This window comes from Phytophthora cinnamomi (genome assembly GCF_018691715.1).
Source record: "Phytophthora cinnamomi strain GKB4 chromosome Unknown Contig119, whole genome shotgun sequence".
Lineage (NCBI taxonomy): Eukaryota > Oomycota > Peronosporomycetes > Peronosporales > Peronosporaceae > Phytophthora > Phytophthora cinnamomi.
In genome coordinates this window covers 317,006-336,066 of record NW_027151052.1, presented here as the reverse complement: position 1 = coordinate 336,066, position 19,061 = coordinate 317,006, and the positions used below count along the sequence as shown (strand labels likewise).

Genomic DNA, 19,061 nt, shown 5'->3' with positions numbered 1-19,061 from the left:
GAGGCCATCCTGTGGAATTCAACAAGGATGGATGAGCACGGCATGACTCGACGAAGCAGGGTGTGTTGAGCCCCACGATGTGGGGTATCACTGACGTCTTCAAGCTTTGATGGCGGACAACGTCGGTCCCTTCTAGTGCTTTGCCACCAGATGAAATGATAGCAGAGTCTGATTTTCAGACGACGTAGCAACGGCATGGCGTCGTCTCGCCAGTATGTATGGGGAACTAAGTTATTGGAACCTCCGTTCCTGTCATACCGCATGGCACACTGAATCATCATCAACGAGTGCGAAAGCGTGCCAAAGAATGCGAACCACAACAGTGTGTGCTTATATTTTGGACTGGGGTGCCACACCCAGACGGCATAGCGATCTCCTTTTAAAACCCCTTCGGGTCCCTGCAAAGATCATTCATTATCCAGGAGACGCAAATGCGGCGGGTACGCGATAACTTGTGTCGGTCTGTAAATGTACCTGGGTTTTCTGGTACCACCTGCTGTAGAAACTCGCCAGGTGTCACCTGTAGGTGTCGCCTAGCTTTTTCACGCGTTTGTATTCTACCGAAATGTCAACGAAGGGAGACCCCACCAGGCCCTATTATATCTACTAGTTGGTCGCATTCAGGGTCCCCGTCACGGACACGCCGTACGCTGTGGGTACGAAGAGCTGGATGCCGGCCAACTTGGTCGCGGGCACGATAGCCTTCTGCAAGCCCGTGTCGAAGCCGTAGATGGTAGTCGTGACCACCTCACTGCCCGGCAAATCATTCTCGAGGTCGCCGCGGTCTTCGCTCAAGACCTGGGAGGCTTGGCGCGGCGGGTCTCGAATGTCTGGAACCCCGGCTTGGACTCGTCGCGCCTGAGAATGGAAACGAGATGGCACTTGCTCTTGACCAGCTCATCCACCACTTGGTTCAACCGCCCACGAATGGCATGCGTGCCCCAGCTCGCTGTCTGGACGCGGGCTATACATTCTCCCTGGAGGAGTCAACATCCTTCAGCCTGGACCAACGCGTTACGCGTTACGCAATTACGATGACGCAATTAATCCGTTGGGGCTCCACCCCTCGTGTCAGACGAACTACGAAAGTAAAAACCACGTACCTTAGGGTCATTGCATCGTTGAAGGAACGTATCGTCGGAACTTTCGGTAGCTGCCGCGGTCGAGTCAACCTTGACCGATTAGTCCATCTGGTGTTCCTCCGATAGCTTTCAGAGTTCCTGATTCCCAGACAACGTCTTGCTCGATCCAAATCTTCTCCAAGTCCTTTACTTGTGGCCGCTCCTCCAAAAGGATGCATGCAGCAAGACCGTCTGGCATTCAGACAACGTAAAGGTGAATTATGCGGCTCGGTCACGCGTGCAGTTCCATCTGCCTCGCGTTTGGATACTTGTTTCCCAAGAATCCATGTGTGATGACCAGCCTATATGATACCCTGACATCCCTTACACCCTACTGTGGTCAGTGTCACGCTCGAACAAAGGATTCCAGGGGTATCATATCGCTCGAACAGACAAAGGGCACCGGTCTCACGGCCAACCCAAAGACTTGAGAGATCTTGTCATTTTCACATTTGCTTCCCAGACAGCATCAGCTCCAGACACCAGGCCACTTCTCCAATGTTGACTGTTGCTGCTTTCGCATCCGCTGCCGCGCTTCTGGTGGCTTCCATCCCAAGCACCGATGCTCACGGCTACATGCTGATCCCCGAGTCTCAGTTCACAGGCTCGGCCAACTCCGCTTGGGTCGTCCAGATCGACCCCGTGTGGGCCAGCGACAAGTGGGACGGCAACAATGCCGCAAGTGTGGATGTCTTCACGTCTCTCAAGTCGGCCAACAACTTCAAGGACCTCAAAACGCTCATGGATGACACCTCAGTGTACGGCCAAGACTGCGGCTTCACCAATCCGAACGGCACGCCGCAGCCCGTTCCGACAGACGGCAAGGCCACTTTCTCTCGTGCCCTGGTGCACGTGGGCCCGTGCGAGATCTGGCTCGACGACAACAAGGTGCTGTACGAGGACGACTGCTACAGCAAGTACGGCAATGAAAACCAGGACATCAAGTCGGTCTTCCCCGTGGACTACTCATCGTGCAACAACGGAGGCTGCAAGGAGATGCGCTTCTACTGGTTGGCGTTCCAGGGCGTCGACAGCAAGACTGTCTGGCAATCCTACAGTACGTTACTGGATATGAGTGATGTTGAGAACTGGTTGCACTTTGCTAACGATCGGTGTGTGACTGTATTGCAGAGGACTGCATTCCGCTTACTGGATCAGGCGGTGGCTCGTCGAACACGACCTCGACGTCGACAACGACAACGACAACGTCTTCTTCGACTGGAGCTCAGACCCCGTCAAGTGGCGACTCGAACAGCCCGTCGAGCGGTAACGCGGCTACCCCAGCGCCTGCATCCACTGATTCAACGTCCACCGGAAACCAGGCCCCCACGATTCAGGGTTCTTCTACCGACACTCCCACTGCCACTACTGCCCCGTCGTTCGGCTTCTTCCGCCGCAACTAAGTACTTGTCCAATTTTGTAAATGTCAGTGAGTGTAGATTTTTGTGATTGTGAGGTTTAGTAGCAAGGTGAGTGCCTCGACATGTAATCGTGATAAAACATGAAAGTGAGCGTGGTCGCTACAAATATTTGTCCATTAGAAATCTGGGAAGCATTTTACCAGCACACTGAATTGGGAACCAATTCCCACTAATGGTATTCCTGAGGCTGAGGAATAGAGGTGGGAAAGCCTATCACCAGCATGAATCAACGATACCACCATTGTATCCTCCGATCCTGGCTTTTCTTCGAGATCGAAGCTGTCAACTGCAAGTAGATCCGAGTTAGGTATGAACGTGCGGTACTCTTTGTTGTGGCCACACCCACTCCAGTTCTCCATAATGTGACCAAAAATGCAAGTTCGAGAAAAAAAAACTCTTCCCGAAGTGTATATATATAATAATTTGGGGTGTATAGAGCATAAATCTCCTAATCTCGGTCGATTTAGGATTGGAATAGGCAATATGCGTCGGCCAAAACGCTTGGTGAGCACATGGTCTGGAAATATTGACGATGCTAGCTTGTAGGAAGTATAAACTTATATAATATATTTGTTGATGATATATTGGTATATTATACCCGTGAATACACACCATTCCCATGTTTTCCGCATTTACATCTAGAACTATTTATCCACATTGAATGGCAAAACTACGCATCTACACTGACACACACACTTGAACTACACCGCTTAGTTGAAGTTGAACGATGGTGCAGTGGTGACCTTCGGGGTGTCCGCAGACGAACCCTGAGTCGTGGGAGCGTCGGTGGATGGCGAGTCCTTCGACGCCGGCGCCGGAGTCGCCGACTTCCCACTCGAAGAAGGCGTCTTGGAGTCACCGCTCGATGGCGTCTTGGAGTGACTGCTCGATGGCGTCTTGGAGTGACTGCTCGATGGCGTCTTGGAGTCACCAGTGGAAGGGGTCTGTGCACCCGTCAAGGAAGAGGCTTGCGACGTCTGCGATGTCGACGTCGAGGGCGTCGTTGACGTCGAGTTCGACGAGCCGCCACCCGATCCAGTAAGCGGAATGCAGTTCTCTACAAAACAAATACGTGCTTCGTTAGTACAAGCGAAAGCAAACCCAGCGTGCAAGGTCAAGTGAAAGCTTACTGTAGGACTGCCACACCGTCTTGTCACTAAGACCCTGGAAGCCCAGCCAGTAGAAGCGCATCTCCTTGCAGCCGCCGTTGGCGCACGATGAGTAGTCCACGGGGAACACCGTCGTGATGTCCTGGTTCGGGTTGCCGTACTTGCTGTAGCAGTCGTCCTCAGACAGCACCTTGTTGTCGTCGAGCCAGATCTCACACGGGCCCACGTGGATGAGACCGCGAGAGAACTTGGCCTTGCCGTCCGTCGGAATGGGCTGCGGCGTGCCGTTCGGGTTGGTGAAGCCGCAGTCTTGGCCGTACACGGATGTGTCGTCCATGAGCGTCTTGAGGTCCTTGAAGTTGTTGGCCGACTTGAGAGACTTGAAGACATCCACGCTGCCGGCGTTGTTGCCGTCCCACTTGTCGCTCTTCCACACAGGGTCGATCTGTACGACCCAGGCGGAGTTGGCGGTACCCTTGAACTGCGACTCGGGCACGGCGATGTATCCGTGCGCATCAGCGGTCGGGGTCGAAGCCGCCAGAATGGCAGCGGCGGACGCGAAGGCAGCAACAGTCAACATTGTTGGACTGACTTAAAATGTCTGTCGAAGTTTCTGAAGCTGTTGTCACTTGGGAAGCAAATTTGGAAATGGTTGAGTTTTCAACGCCCGTCGCGAATGAAAGACCGAATGTCCTTTGTCTGTTCGAGACCGCCGGAAGCTTCTGTTCGAGCGTGAAAGCACGGTACATGTATTGACACGCCTCGCCAGGATACTGTGCGTACTATAGTCGATTAGGGCGATCAGGCGATCACGTATGGTTTCTTGGGATTCAAACGCGAGGCAGGTGCGATCATACAAAACGCGTGATTGAAGTCGCTGTCACCACAGGAGTTCCCTATACGGCACGATCTGCATACCGGGTGGCGTCGCTATGGTTTTTGAAGGCCCGCCCAAACCTGAAGGCGTTGGCGAGTATTTGGATTGTTCAGAGCTCTGTCTGGAAACAGGGAACTGTAAAAAGTTGACCAGGACGAACAGGTGTACACGGATTTGCCGGCAAAACGTATTGACCTACTACTTACCACCGAAATGTCTAATGAACGTCCGTCCCAATCTACGTATAATGCCGCATTCGCGCTCAATTACATTTGACCATCAATATCCAAGCCTGCGCAGTTCTCGACGCTGCGGCTGTGATCCTCGGTCATTGCTACAGCAGGTATGACCGGCATTGTGAACCTATCGCCAGCGAATGGATTGTGCCGTGATGCTGACACGAACACCTGAAGCAACGATAACTTTCGTGCTGACCCTCTCTTCGCATGGACATTTGTTTGCCGATTGACATCTGGCAGATGTTGAGGACAAGTGGCTGCGATTTGGAGGTATCCCGTCTCATACTGCAGGTGCCTGCGCAAACACCTGAAGCAACGATGACTTTCGTGTTGAGTTACAAGTAAAGTAGAGGCGGATACTAGGACAATTGTTTGCTGATTGACACCTGGCAGGTCGTTGAGGACGAACGATATTTCGGTTTGTTTGATATTCGGTGGTCCAAATTAAGCAACACAAAATACTGTATAGTATATGACAGCGTGTCGATCCCGTCGGTTCATTGCTCCGCATTCCCACTCTATATTTTGGTTCTTAGTCTTAGTGCCTTCAGAATTACGCGCGCACGTGCCTATGATAGACGATATGTACTTGCACTGTGGATTGGACCGTTCACCCATGCTGACATGGTGTCCAGATTGGCCCGCTGTCCATCTGACATTGATTCAAACACATTCGTGGCTATCTGTTGCCTCATTTTCGCGCTTGATGATGATATCTGACAGATGCCGTGCAGTCGATCCATGTTGGTGATTGTAAAAACTTACCAACGGAACACAGCCATGTATGAGCCCCGGCGTCATTGTTGCCCGAAAGGCAGGTGCCAGTGCATTGCGAAGGCACCTGCAGTATGAGACGGGATACCTCCAAATCGCAGCCACTTGTCCTCAACATCTGCCAGATGTCAATCGGCAAACAAATGTCCATGCGAAGAGAGGGTCAGCACGAAAGTTATCGTTGCTTCAGGTGTTCGTGTCAGCATCACGGCACAATCCATTCGCTGGCGATAGGTTCACAATGCCGGTCATACCTGCTGTAGCAATGACCGAGGATCGCAGCCGCAGCGTCGAGAACTGCGCAGGCTTGGATATTGATGGTCAAATGCAATTGAGCGCGAATGCGGCATTATACGTAGATTGGGACGGACGTTCATTAGACATTTCGGTGGTAAGTAGTAGGTCAATACGTTTTGCCGGCAAATCCGTGTACACCTGTTCGTCCTGGTCAACTTTTTACAGTTCCCTGTTTCCAGACAGAGCTCTGAACAATCCAAATACTCGCCAACGCCTTCAGGTTTGGGCGGGCCTTCAAAAACCATAGCGACGCCACCCGGTATGCAGATCGTGCCGTATAGGGAACTCCTGTGGTGACAGCGACTTCAATCACGCGTTTTGTATGATCGCACCTGCCTCGCGTTTGAATCCCAAGAAACCATACGTGATCGCCTGATCGCCCTAATCGACTATAGTACGCACAGTATCCTGGCGAGGCGTGTCAATACATGTACCGTGCTTTCACGCTCGAACAGAAGCTTCCGGCGGTCTCGAACAGACAAAGGACATTCGGTCTTTCATTCGCGACGGGCGTTGAAAACTCAACCATTTCCAAATTTGCTTCCCAAGTGACAACAGCTTCAGAAACTTCGACAGACATTTTAAGTCAGTCCAACAATGTTGACTGTTGCTGCCTTCGCGTCCGCCGCTGCCATTCTGGCGGCTTCGACCCCGACCGCTGATGCGCACGGATACATCGCCGTGCCCGAGTCGCAGTTCAAGGGTACCGCCAACTCCGCCTGGGTCGTACAGATCGACCCTGTGTGGAAGAGCGACAAGTGGGACGGCAACAACGCCGGCAGCGTGGATGTCTTCAAGTCTCTCAAGTCGGCCAACAACTTCAAGGACCTCAAGACGCTCATGGACGACACATCCGTGTACGGCCAAGACTGCGGCTTCACCAACCCGAACGGCACGCCGCAGCCCATTCCGACGGACGGCAAGGCCAAGTTCTCTCGCGGTCTCATCCACGTGGGCCCGTGTGAGATCTGGCTCGACGACAACAAGGTGCTGTCTGAGGACGACTGCTACAGCAAGTACGGCAACCCGAACCAGGACATCACGACGGTGTTCCCCGTGGACTACTCATCGTGCGCCAACGGCGGCTGCAAGGAGATGCGCTTCTACTGGCTGGGCTTCCAGGGTCTTAGTGACAAGACGGTGTGGCAGTCCTACAGTAAGCTTTCACTTGACCTTGCACGCTGGGTTTGCTTTCGCTTGTACTAACGAAGCACGTATTTGTTTTGTAGAGAACTGCATTCCGCTTACTGGATCGGGTGGCGGCTCGTCGAACTCGACGTCAACGACGCCCTCGACGTCGACATCGCAGACGTCGCAAGCCTCTTCCTTGACGGGTGCACAGACCCCTTCCACTGGTGACTCCAAGACGCCATCGAGCAGTCACTCCAAGACGCCATCGAGCAGTCACTCCAAGACGCCATCGAGCGGTGACTCCAAGACGCCTTCTTCGAGTGGGAAGTCGGCGACTCCGGCGCCGGCGTCGAAGGACTCGCCATCCACCGACGCTCCCACGACTCAGGGTTCGTCTGCGGACACCCCGAAGGTCACCACTGCACCATCGTTCAACTTCAACTAAGCGGTGTAGTTCAAGTGTGAGTACCGATGATTGTAGAGTGTTATAGGTGTTTGACTTCAGTACTCGTAGAAGCATGTAAACGTGATAAACGAGAAAATTGGTTGTTCAAGTTCGCTGCGCTGATGAATAGCTCATGGCGTACTTAAATGAGCACTTTGTTTCTAAGACAGCGTAGCTCACGAATGAGCCACAGTCCCTTACATCGAGGGTGCTACAACAGATTAATAGCTTACCGCTGAATGGTGCCCAATTGGTAGGGCTTCTGAAATCATTAGCGCTGACGATACCCAAGTTTTGACAACAACAGTCTTCGTCGACTCTTCAAGCAAAGCTCAACAGGCGCCGTGATCTTTACAGACAACAAGAACAAGCAATGTCCGAGGTGGAAGAGACGCTCGAACGCATCAAAAACCACAAGGGTGTGGAGGGCTACGTGATCGCCGACCGCAACGGCAACGTACTCCGACGTCATCCGCAGATGCAGGTAGCCGAGGCTGAGAAGTACGCGCTCTACATGAAGGAGCTCACCACGAAAGCCCGAGGCGTGGTGCGCGACTTGAACCCCAAGAACGATTTGCAGTACATGCGGATCCGCGTCAAAAAGCTCGAGTTGTTGATCGCACACGGTTAGTTTTGCGTTCTACTGTCCCCCCACGCGCTTATCGTTGTTGCATTTATCATTTCTTCCTTTTGCGTGCTGCCGCTGTCCGCAGAGAAGGACTTCCTGGTTGTGGTCATCCAGAGATGGACACCGACAAACGGATAATCCCCTCGACCGTGGCTCCGTCGATACCAGTATCAAACACATTTTGCGATTCATATAATCTCAAAATTGGAGCCCATTTTCATTCTTCATGACTTGATATTCACGACGAGCTGTTATCTGCAGGACTGCGAGCCAGGCGCTGGTTCTCCAGTGTCAACATTGCGTCCCAGGAGTTTTTGGAGATTTGTCCTTCCCCACGACTAAGAGCTACCAGACGAGCGAGGCGCAGCCAGCGATGCAGATCCTCCAACTGTAATGCATACACAACATGCACCCGTTAGCGTCTGTGAAACGAGAAGGTGAGTAAGGTACCAACAGCCAAGAAACTTACCGCCACTTTTTGCTGGGACTTGCGGCACTCCACGTAATGCTTTTCAGCCATTTCGGCCTCCTCATTGCCGATCGTAACTACAAACGAGCGCAGTACGCTCAGGAACACGCGGAAACACTCTAATACCTGCTCCTGTGGTAGCGAAGCTGTCTGCTCCTCAGCAGCAGAAATGTCTGCAGCAACAATTGGCACGGCCACTGTCACTGGCAGAATGCTCTTGCCCTCCGACACGGTAACAACAGCCACATCCTGCGGGAAGTCCATGTTGTAGTAGTGGAAGTCGTACGGCAGCAGCATCTTATCGATCAATGACTGCAGTGCAGCTATGTTCTTCACACCTTGGTCGTTCAGCTGCCCCGCAGTCAACGCTGTTTCATTCACAAGCATGGTAGTGCCGTTGGCCACCTGCAGCACGCCGCTCACCAGGACTTCGCGCTCGTAGTCCTTATGGGGCATGAACTTGGTCGAGTTCAGCTCCTTCAGCGACAGGTCCACTCGCGCCACCATGGGCATCAGGGACTTCAGTGTCTGCTGAACCTGGGATATGAAGGAGCTCTTCTGCCCTTCAGTTGACGATTTGTCCAGGGATAAATTGAGCGACAGATTGCCCAGCGGTGTCGAGGGATCCGCGCGCGAGTAGACGTGGGACAGCAGTCCCAGCAGCAAGTACTCTGCCGCGAGCGTATCACCACGCACAGCCTTGGAGAGGTAGCCGATGACCTGCTGGCGCATAGCGGCAACGGTCATCTCCTGGCCGAGCTTGGTCCACTCGTCCCGGCAAAACTTGGTCCTCGAGTCGTTGCTCTCGTGGATCTGCTGGTAGTACTCGCTGGACTCGTGCGGACGTACGTGGTGCACGCTCTGCAGCGCGCTCACGTGGCAGCAGTGCAGCACGACACCCGAGCGGGCCTTGCGCTGCACCTCGTCGATGCAGTCCGAGATCTGCAGCTCCTCCAGCTGCTTTGTGCTCAGCACGCCCTCGCCTTCCTCCTTCTTGGTGTCCGTGCCGGGCACCACGAGGTCCAGGATGCCAACGAACTCGAAGGCCTCGTTCACCTTGAAGGCGTCCAGCGGCGTGTCCTTGTACTGGCCGTCGTACACGTAGATGTTGACGGCCTGGGGCCGTAGCAGGCTCTCCTCCTGCTGCAGCTTTTCCTGCTCCTGCTCCGTCTCTGCCTTAGGCTTCTTGGCGTGGGTCTCGTCCTGTGTGTCCACATCCACGTCGTCCAGCGCCTGCTGCTCGTGTGCGGGGCGCTTGGTGCCCTTAGTTGCCTTTTTACCATCACTCGGACTGCAACGACCATCACTCTCTTCTCCATTTTTGACTAATGAAACGTCTCGCTGGTACGCACGCGCCGCCCAGTCACTCACGTGCGGGAACAGAGTGACAGTCAGCGGCACACGCTCCACCAGCAGGCGGCGCATGGCCTCGCCGTCCTCGAGCGCCGCGGGCGCCTCGCCGCCCAGCAGCACGAGCTCCGGGTCTTGCACATCGCGCACCACGCCGCGGAACTTGAGCGTGCTGCCGTCGCGGTACGCGCCGAGGCGGAAGCTCGCCTCGTCCAGCACGGGCACGGCGTCCAGGTCGCGCTCTTCGCCCAATAGTGCGTGCAGGTCCAGCATGACTTGGAGTGTGTATGGGCAATACAAAGCTCAAGTGCTTTCGATGCGGCGTACCCCTTTTCGTACCCTAGATAACCAGGTTACATCCGACCATCACTCCGACAGTTGAAGTTTCTCATTCCGCATTCCGCAAGATCCCGCCGCCATGGACCGCGCGCTGTCGCTCGTGGCATTCGTGCTGCGCCGCCAGGCCGGCGCCGACGCGGACGCGCTGTTGGAGCTCACCGAGGCCGTGTCCAGCTTCCTCGGGCCCGACCGGAACCTGTCCCTGGCGGACGCCTGCGGCTTCGGCTCGACGCGGCTGCTGGACTGGATGTGGAGCGCCAGCGCCGCCTCCAAGGACGAGCGCACGTCCGCGTGGACGCTCGGCAACTATCTCCGCTGCGAGCCGAAGTACCGCCGGTGGCAGTTCCAGAAGGCGGTGCAAAAAGCCGCAGCACAAGGCGATTTGGGTCTGCTCACGTGGCTCTTTGCCCACTTCTCAGGCTGCTCAGTGCCCGTTCTCGCGGTGGAGGACGCGGCGCAGAACGGCCACTTGGAGGTGCTCAAGTTCCTGCTGGAGCATGACGCCGGGAGGGACTGCACGCATAGGAGAGTGGAGAAACCCAGTGGCGACAAGCACGTGCCGTACGAGAGCGTCCCGCAGATGCCCGAGGGATGGGACGGCCCTGGCAACGCGGTGCGCTGGGGCAGCCGCAGCATCGAATACGCGGTGGCCAAGGGCCACAAGGACGTCGCCAAGTGGCTGTTCCTGCACGCGCCGCACGAGAACAGCGCCGACGACATCAAGGTCATCATCGAGCGGTGTCTAACCGCGGGGTTCCGTGACCTTGCCAATTTTGTCTTGCCGCTAGGCAGATCTGTGCTGGAGTACGCCCCGTTCTGCCCAAGACCGGAGATCATCGAGATGATGCTGCGATCGGGATATCTGCGGCTGGACAAGAGGTGCGCTGCTAGCGCCATCGAGGACTCGGCCAGGGCCGGGCGACTGGACGTGATGCAGCGTGTCGCGCAGCTATTCTCTCCGCTGCCGCCACCTACACAAATGGACTTTGACTGGACAAGCTGTTGGTACCTAAGCATCAAAGAGGCTTGCACGCTTGGAGATATTGCAATGGTGAAATGGTTGGTAGGCCACCCAACGGGTCGAGAAATCTGTGCTGAGCTGAAGCACGATATTGCCGTTGACCACTTCCTCGCCGTTGCATCCGAAGCAGGTCAGGTCGAGGTAATGCAGTGCCTCTATCAAGAAGGAATCGTTGAGCAATACCCTGAGGCGTTGATAAGAGCAGTTCGCAACGGACATTTGGACGCGGTGAAGTGGTTGGTCCAGCACCACTCCTACCTTGGGGGTGGCAATTGATTCTGTGATTGATGAAGCTGCAAAGAATGGCCGTCTGGAGATTTTGGCGTTCTTGCGGCGTTTGGGAGGCTCCATGCAACCGGCAAATGCATGGTGGCCTCGATCTCGCAATGCGATGAACTTGGCTGCTGCAAATGGCCATTTGCCTGTCGTCAAGTGGTTACATGCAATTGAAGCCCAGCACTGCACTACTAGGGCCATGGACGAAGCAGCAACTAATGGACACCTTGATGTAGTTCAGTGGCTGCATCGTCACCGATTGGAGGGATGTACTACGAGTGCAATGGACGGAGCGGCGTCTAACGGACACCTTACTACGTTACAGTGGCTCTTCGCCAACACGAAAGCTGGATGCAGTACCAAGGCGATGGAACTTGCAGCAGGAAATGGATATTTGGTTATCGTGAAGTCGCTCTTCGAAAACTTCAGCCTCGCGTGTACGCATTTTGCGAAAGGCCCCGCTTGTACGTCGAAAACGCTCGACGAGGCAGCGTCAAAAAGCCACGTTCGTGTTGTCCACTGGATTCACTCCCACTTCCCAGGTATCATCCCTACCACGGACCTGATGATTTACCCGCCAAACCAGTTCGAGATGGTGATGTTCGTACATGCAAGCTATCCTGAAATGTTCAGCACTTGGTACCAGAAGAAGAAACCTCTTGTCGGAATTCTTATCGGCCCCGACGACAGGCTTGTCGTGGATTGGGTGGTAGAGCAGAACCCCCACTTCACAATGCTGCCCGCCGGGACGGGTGAACCAGGTACCACAATCCATCGCGAATACCTGAGACCTGGTGGTGCCTGATGATCTCAACTACTTCGAAGTGCTGTACTACATATTAGTACGTTGGCTATTGATCACGCTGGTAACGTCCTGAATCCTCGTTCATCATGTGTTCTAGTCTGGATCGTGAGAGGTGCTAATAATAATTTTGTGAATAACTGCCTAGGTAACTTTCTCAAGTGAGCAGGAAAAAAAGTGGATGAGTACAAGTTGACGTGATCAATATTTGCCAATAACAAGCAGGGTTGTCTACTACTGGATCTGGGAATCTAGCTGCAATTCAGCCGAAACTTGATCTCCGGGATGGTCCCAGTTTCCTGCGGTCGGATCCACACTTGCATCGCTCCCAATTCATGAAGGTCATAGACAGTGTTGCCAAACGGGCAACATGGAGATTCTGAACTGGACATTCAGCCATTTTTCGGATTGTGAAGTCCCGTGGGCATCGTCAAAGAAGTTGCCGAGAACGGATACATGTCAGTGCTAAAATTCTTGATGCTGTAAATCCGAGCCAGAAGAAGAGGAATGTGAAGACAAAACACGGTGAAGTGCAGGCTCAGAGTAGCGTTCTCAACCCGGGTGTTGGTGGCCAAAGTGTCTAGCGAGTGACGCACAAAGTGAAATTTTGAAGGGGCAAGGTGGCTGCTGGAGCACGCACCAAGATCCGCTCACGAGTGTGCTGAGCATGCGATTAATCATATCGTCCAAGCGGCGCTGGATGTTGGTGCCATGGACCTCGGTGAAGCTGGACTGCGAAAATACAAATATCCCATGGAAGTTGCCCAATATCCCAGGAGCGCAGATGTGATCTGAATGAATTTGATGCTGGCGTGGCTATTCATTAATCGGTGTCGTCCGGGCGCTTGGGTATGAAACGCAATTCCGCACCACACGATCGGCCTCCAATCGATGGGTTTGTCGACTGGCGCGATGCAGTGAGAGACGCCTGTGTGGATGGGAATTTCGACGTTGTATAATGGTTAATGGAGCATCCAGTAGGACGTGACGTTCGTCAGAACATGCGAGAAGGCGGAATTCTAAACCATCTCATCTGCAATGTTGCTCGAAATGGCCGGGTGGGAGGCAAATGCAGTACCTGTACGATCAGGGGGGGATTGACGACTATGGGGGAGAGGCGGTTTGTATCGCGCAGTGGAGATGGGAAAGCTAAACTCGGTGAAGTGGTTGGTGGAGCACTTTCCCCAGACGGAACGAATTCCAGACTATTTGATGATGACGCTGGCGACAGGTAACGGATGTCGTGGTGTGTTTATGCGTACTTCGTTGAATGGTCCCATCTTAATAGGTCGGGAGATTGTTCAATTGAACAGGACCGCCACAAATGGACATTTGAATGTGGTGAAATGGCTGCATTCTCATCGGTTCGAGGGCTCAACGACTGTCGCTATGGATGGAGAAGAGCTAAGTGCAGCCTCGTCCACTTCGACCCGCAACTTAGTTAGTTCTTCAAAGGGAAAATTTACAACCCTCCTCTGGATCTGGTAGTTAGTTGTTCGATGGATTACCAACACAAACACGGCACCTCCATGTACTTTGAAAATATGAATGCCTACTGTTGTCGAGAAATGTTGCTGTTCAAGCCTGTGGCTAAGTGCACTCTCTGTCTACAACGACGTCCAGAGCCGGCATTTATTTTTCTCCCTTGGTAGTCCAGGGTATTTTTCATTCAACCAGGCTTCAACTAGCGCGTCACTCCCCCTGGAGTATTCACTCGAGAGGTCTTTTCTAGTACCTCGTGCGAATTCTGGAGTGAAGACCTCGGGGTAGTTCACATCAAGGAACAACAGGACGTCGAATACATTCTTCGGGTATATCCACAGTCTGTTGTCCAATGAGTGGATCGTCGGATAGTGAGCCCGAAGCCAGCTCCAGACACGCAGGTTTCCGACCGAGTACTCGACAGCTTGCACAGTGCATCCTTCCGATCGGTTTGCGTGCAACCACTTGCAAACATCCAAATGGCCCCTAGCAGCGGCAGCATCCATCGCATGCGTCGTGCAACCAGCGGTGGTGTTCTCATGCAACCATTTCACCATGTCCAAGTTGCCGTTGCGTGCTGCGTAATTCATTGCATGCGCCGTACAACCTGCGGTGGTGTTTTCATGCAGCCATTTCACCATTTCAAAGTGGCCATTCTCAGCTGCGTGATCCATAGCCTTCGTCGTGCAGCTCTCCGAACGGGCAGTGTGAAACCATTTTACCACCTCCAGGTGACCACTAGAAGCCGCTTCGTCCATTGCTTGGCTTGATCACTCCCACCAGTCAATCGTCTGTTCCGTTCGTTGACGCTTGCTGCTCTTGTTACCCGTGACGCGCTTATTAGAAGCGAGATCGTGGAAAAACATCAAAATATCGAGATGTCCGTTTTTCGCGACTTCAACTACAACCCGATCAGCACAATTGATATCGTCGTACGTTGAGGAGTTGATAAGAAGCCACTTCACAGTATCCAAGTGGCCTCCGCGTGCCGCATTTGACAGAGCCCCCGCACGTGAGTCGGTAAAACCTTGCGTGAGAAGATAGTGCAGCACCTCGATATGTCCCCCAGCAGCCGCGTCATCGAAGTATTCTGAGTACCGTCTACCCCTCTGAATCTACACAAACTCCGCGACCGGTAGGATGTTCTATCATCCACTTTGTCATCGGTAGATCACCCCGCGTGCACGCATTGCCAATCCCCCACTCCCACCGTTCCAGCCAATCTTCCTTCTTCTTCCCCCTCTCGTGGAGCTTTGCAAGACGCTGAACGAGGTTGAGGTCCCCCTGCCTTGTCGCCTTCCATACCGTCAAAATTCCAACGGGTCTGACCAGCGTCCAACCCGAACCGGTACTTTGTGTACCAAAACACTGGTACAGAGTGGGTTGCGACGGCTGGTGGGGCGACAAACAAAACCCCCCTTCAGACGACAACGGCGGCGAAGACGGCAGCCGTGACGGGCAACGACCCCGTGGCGGTGAAAGACAAGGAGGGCGGCGATAGCAAGGCAACAGCGACGAGGGTGGAGGCCACGGAGGCGGCGCGACAGCGGCTTGTCGTCCGCGGCCACATGGCGTTGCCAAGTGTCCTGCCGGTGAAGCCCGACGTCTACTGTATCGGTAGTGCTTCCGTGTGAGCGGCACTCGCTCGGAGGAGAAGGGCATTTGCGGGATACTGGCGCTCGTCATGGTGATGCCTACCATGCCGTGCCTACCGTGATGCAGCTGCTGGTCTTCAAGCCCGCAACGAGCGTTGATGCCCGACGAGGCAATTGTGAGGAGGTGCTGGCGACGCGTCGGGCAAGAGAAGATGGCTATAGCATGTAGCGCCACGGCTTCGCGCGATACGATGAAGACACAAATATTATGCTGAAGATGGCGCAGGTTGCACCGATCCTAGCGTGGACGCGAGATGCTGGTAAATATTATGCTCAATTAACTGGTGAATTTCCTCTTCTAACTTCATGGTTGTGGCAGTGTTATTTGTAATATAGTAGCTATCAAGTGCAAGTCAATATACGAAGAACTGCATTGCAGACTGTAGTGTTGTGGTATACTTTATGCTGGTGTCCCTTGATGAGCGAAGTGTGTTATGCTATAAGGGTGCTTTAATTTTGTCTGTGGCAGTATGTTATGTTGTGTACTGTAGTTTCAGGTTAACCTCGCGCGGGCTTCAGTCGAATGAATGCTGGTAGAGCTGCAGGTGGCGTAGGATCGACTACATCGCCACGCTCAGCACGCTCGTGGAGCTGTGCGATATGACTGTCCAGCTTTCCAAGTTTCTGCATCTGCCGGAGCGCCTTCAGTGCTGTGCCTGCTGCGACCGCTGAGAGGCCGTGTGCCTTCAAGAAGGCAAGAGTGTTCTGCTGCGCTGTGTCCCCAAGCTCTAACACCTCGCTTTTGTAAGCAGGTGACGAAGTGTCAAGCTTGAAGCCCAAAGGTAAGAAAGCATCAGGTACCCGGTAATATGTCGGTACTCGTACAATGCTGTCTTTTTAACAGATCGCGAAGCATACACGCGAGGTTCTGCCGTGAACCATTCAAACCAGATTGCAGACAGTGACTGAGCACCTTTCTTCTTCGAGCGTGGGGCCTTGGCTTCGAGAGCAGACTGTTGCTCGGTTACTGCGTCCGTCACCCCATCGCACGCCGTTTCAGATGATGTTGTACCATTGGTAAGGATATGTAGCTGCGCTTCTACTGCTAACATCCTCTCGTCGAGCCGTTTGTTTTGTAGAATCAAGACATCCATCTGCTCGGACTGGCGTTTGAGGAGGTCCATTAGCGCAGGCGAAGGCTTCTCTTCGTTGTCAGCCATGACAGGTACAGCAGCGGGAGGGGCTTGGAAGGCCCGGCTAATCGTAAGACTCCAAGCAAGCAACTCCGACTCGCCAATACCCAGTGCTGCTAATATTTCCCGTATCTTTGTGATGAATGGGCTGCTGTCACAGAGTTGCAGCATGTCGGGGTAGTGCATCAAGAGCGTTGCGGTAAGAACATTCGCGACACCTGCATCGAGGTTGAGTTTTGTGTCTGCAAAAGCCAGGGTGTTCGAGAACAACAACTGCTGTAACTTGCGAGCGCGAGCAAGCACTGGCGCGTCTAAGGCTGTTAGCGGTGGTAGCCGCGCACCGTCTTTCGGCTTCCACCCGCTTAAGACGCGGGAGACCTTCTGGTCCGCCTGAGTCGTGCCGAGCATGTAACCGAGCGCATTGTTCAGCGGTCCAGCTGCCAGCCGCCGCGCTCAATTATCCAGTTCTCTGTCAGACTGCCGTCATTGGCGTGCATAGCTCCTCCACGCCGGAACGAATGCGAGGTAAGATCAGGGGTCATTCTAATCCTTCGTAAATCCGCTATCTCTTTAACTCTAACCAGCAATCTGTTCAAGTATGCTTGTGCACCAGGGACACGTTTTGACGAAGGTGCTTGAGTGTCCTCCACAGAAGATAGATCGTCGTCAACTTCTAAAAGTTCAATAAGTGTGAGTTACTGTACATCTTGAATATCATCTGAACTATGTTTCTTTTTGATGAATTGGGGAAACATGCGTTGACTTGGCGACTTCTGCATTACCAGTGCCGCAGCTAAAGCGTTGAGCGGGCATGTCAAGAAATTGGTGGGATCCTTGAACAAGGATATTCCTTGCAGCAAGGCTGTCTTAACCCTTTTAAATCGGAGAAATAAAACACCACCTAATATACGTGAATGCATTGTTAGTCTCAGTCGCTGTGACATCAAAGCCAAACCATACTTACCAGGTAAAATGGATAATTGCCGTTTCTCCACCGTCTCTGCGTCGGAGCTGCGGCCATATAGGTACCACATCATGACGACGAGTGCCGCGTCGAGATATTCACTCTCCGTAGAAGCCGTCGAGTACAGTAGATGCACCATAGCTGCTAAGTCTTGTTTCGAGCACGGTGGTGCTTTTTTCTCGTCACCAGCCTCCTCTCGGTTGCTGCAATACTTACCCAGCCCAGATCGAATTTTTTGGAGCTGAGATTTAACTAACGCTCCCTGCAATGGGTATTTGTCGACTAGCCATTTCCATAGTATGCTAGACAAGTATTCGTCGCCCTTACCTTATTGGCTGAAGTGGCTAACGAATATGCATACTTGTCGAGTATAACACGCAACACCTTACCTGTCTTATCCTCGTCAATAAGTTGGTGGGCGGCGTCAAGTGTCATGCTCTCCGCGGCCAGGAACGTCGTGAACGAGTTTATCGCCGTCGCCCTGGCCTTCTTGCTGTTAGCAGGAGCGAGGGATGCAATCGACATGCCCGTTTGCTTCCTGTTGTCGCTCTAACACCAAACTCTGTACCGACCACCTGGGTTGGAAACTGAAGGATATTTTTGGAATATGTATTTATATAGGTATTTGTATGACATTAAAAATATTCTGTCAAAATTCCAACCAAATATGGTTGGAATGGTTGGAAAAGTGTATCCCATTTAAGGGGAATACCACTGGCTATAATTGATCGAAATCATGTTGTTCATTGGATAAAATCGGTGTTATTCGATCTGCTTAGAATTGCAAAAACGAGTAGTGGTTGGAACCAAGTGGATATTACTCCATATCATCACGTCTCCGACCGTGAATGCAACTCCGACCAGAATCCGACCATATCACAGAACTTTATATCGAACTAATTTGGAAAGGGTTTCGTAAATAGGATGACAGCAGGTAATTACGCGCGTAAATAACCTTACAAATGAGTGGTGCACGCGTAAGTTTGACTGCGCCGTTTGCCCTGCGCACTCAGTGCTCGATTGACCACCCGGGAGGGTGAATTGAGGGGGTTGTGCCGCGCATCGGTGCACCTAAGAGGGTTGTCGCTTCCACGAACAACTGTGGTCGTTAATTCCCCGTCGAGCACTCCAGTGTAAAGTACCCTGCGATGTTGTTGTCTAACCCCCACCGATGTAGCTCAATGGAAGAGCTCCCGAAAGGGATGAAGGTGGTTCGATTCCACCCATCGGTAAAATTTCTATGATTGAATGAACGATGCAGACCTCCACGCAAGCGGCATCAACGGAAGCAAGAACAGCTAACACGAGGAACAATGACTGTGCTATTGTGTTGGACTATGGGACTTGTTTGAGTGTGTTTTGATGGTGTACTGGTGCAGGATCTACAACTCTTCCGATGGCAAGGCGCTTCCGATAGTCTCCGATGAGAACGTTCAGGCTTCCTTCGCGATGCAGCTGCCGAAGCGCTTTCAGCACAGCGCAGGATCCTGATGAGGGTACGTTTCGCAACCGCAAGAACGCCATGACC

General features: G+C 53.2%; 7 protein-coding genes across 7 annotated transcripts; 4 read left to right on the top strand and 3 right to left on the bottom strand.

Moving 5' to 3' along the window:
* Positions 1-606: 606 nt before the first annotated feature.
* On the bottom strand, positions 607-934 carry IUM83_16757 (Isoflavone reductase P3; the record flags this gene model as incomplete). Its single annotated transcript, XM_067941662.1, has 2 exons — positions 607-858; positions 926-934. The coding sequence occupies 2 exons, from the start codon at positions 932-934 to the stop codon at positions 607-609; spliced, it is 261 nt and encodes an 86-aa protein (XP_067781235.1).
* A 685-nt stretch (positions 935-1,619) lies between these two features.
* IUM83_16756 (Mucin-like protein 2) lies at positions 1,620-2,524 on the top strand (the record flags this gene model as incomplete). Its single annotated transcript, XM_067941661.1, has 2 exons — positions 1,620-2,178; positions 2,253-2,524. 2 exons carry the CDS (start codon positions 1,620-1,622, stop codon positions 2,522-2,524), a joined length of 831 nt encoding a protein of 276 aa, XP_067781285.1.
* A 728-nt stretch (positions 2,525-3,252) lies between these two features.
* Positions 3,253-4,231, bottom strand: IUM83_16755 (Mucin-like protein 2; the record flags this gene model as incomplete). Its single annotated transcript, XM_067941660.1, has 2 exons — positions 3,253-3,599; positions 3,673-4,231. The coding sequence occupies 2 exons, from the start codon at positions 4,229-4,231 to the stop codon at positions 3,253-3,255; spliced, it is 906 nt and encodes a 301-aa protein (XP_067781283.1).
* Positions 4,232-6,435: 2,204 nt separating this feature from the next.
* Positions 6,436-7,414, top strand: IUM83_16754 (Mucin-like protein 2; the record flags this gene model as incomplete). Its single annotated transcript, XM_067941659.1, has 2 exons — positions 6,436-6,994; positions 7,068-7,414. 2 exons carry the CDS (start codon positions 6,436-6,438, stop codon positions 7,412-7,414), a joined length of 906 nt encoding a protein of 301 aa, XP_067781284.1.
* Positions 7,415-7,787: 373 nt separating this feature from the next.
* IUM83_16753 (Dynein light chain roadblock-type 2) lies at positions 7,788-8,180 on the top strand (the record flags this gene model as incomplete). The annotated part of the gene is made up of 2 exons (XM_067941658.1): positions 7,788-8,040; positions 8,128-8,180. The coding sequence occupies 2 exons, from the start codon at positions 7,788-7,790 to the stop codon at positions 8,178-8,180; spliced, it is 306 nt and encodes a 101-aa protein (XP_067781272.1).
* A 100-nt stretch (positions 8,181-8,280) lies between these two features.
* IUM83_16752 (Conserved membrane protein) lies at positions 8,281-10,134 on the bottom strand (the record flags this gene model as incomplete). The annotated part of the gene is made up of 2 exons (XM_067941657.1): positions 8,281-8,430; positions 8,512-10,134. 2 exons carry the CDS (start codon positions 10,132-10,134, stop codon positions 8,281-8,283), a joined length of 1,773 nt encoding a protein of 590 aa, XP_067781245.1.
* A 145-nt stretch (positions 10,135-10,279) lies between these two features.
* Positions 10,280-12,495, top strand: IUM83_16751 (uncharacterized protein; the record flags this gene model as incomplete). The annotated part of the gene is made up of 5 exons (XM_067941656.1): positions 10,280-11,259; positions 11,352-11,362; positions 12,040-12,258; positions 12,323-12,363; positions 12,448-12,495. The coding sequence occupies 5 exons, from the start codon at positions 10,280-10,282 to the stop codon at positions 12,493-12,495; spliced, it is 1,299 nt and encodes a 432-aa protein (XP_067781270.1).
* Positions 12,496-19,061: the final 6,566 nt, after the last annotated feature.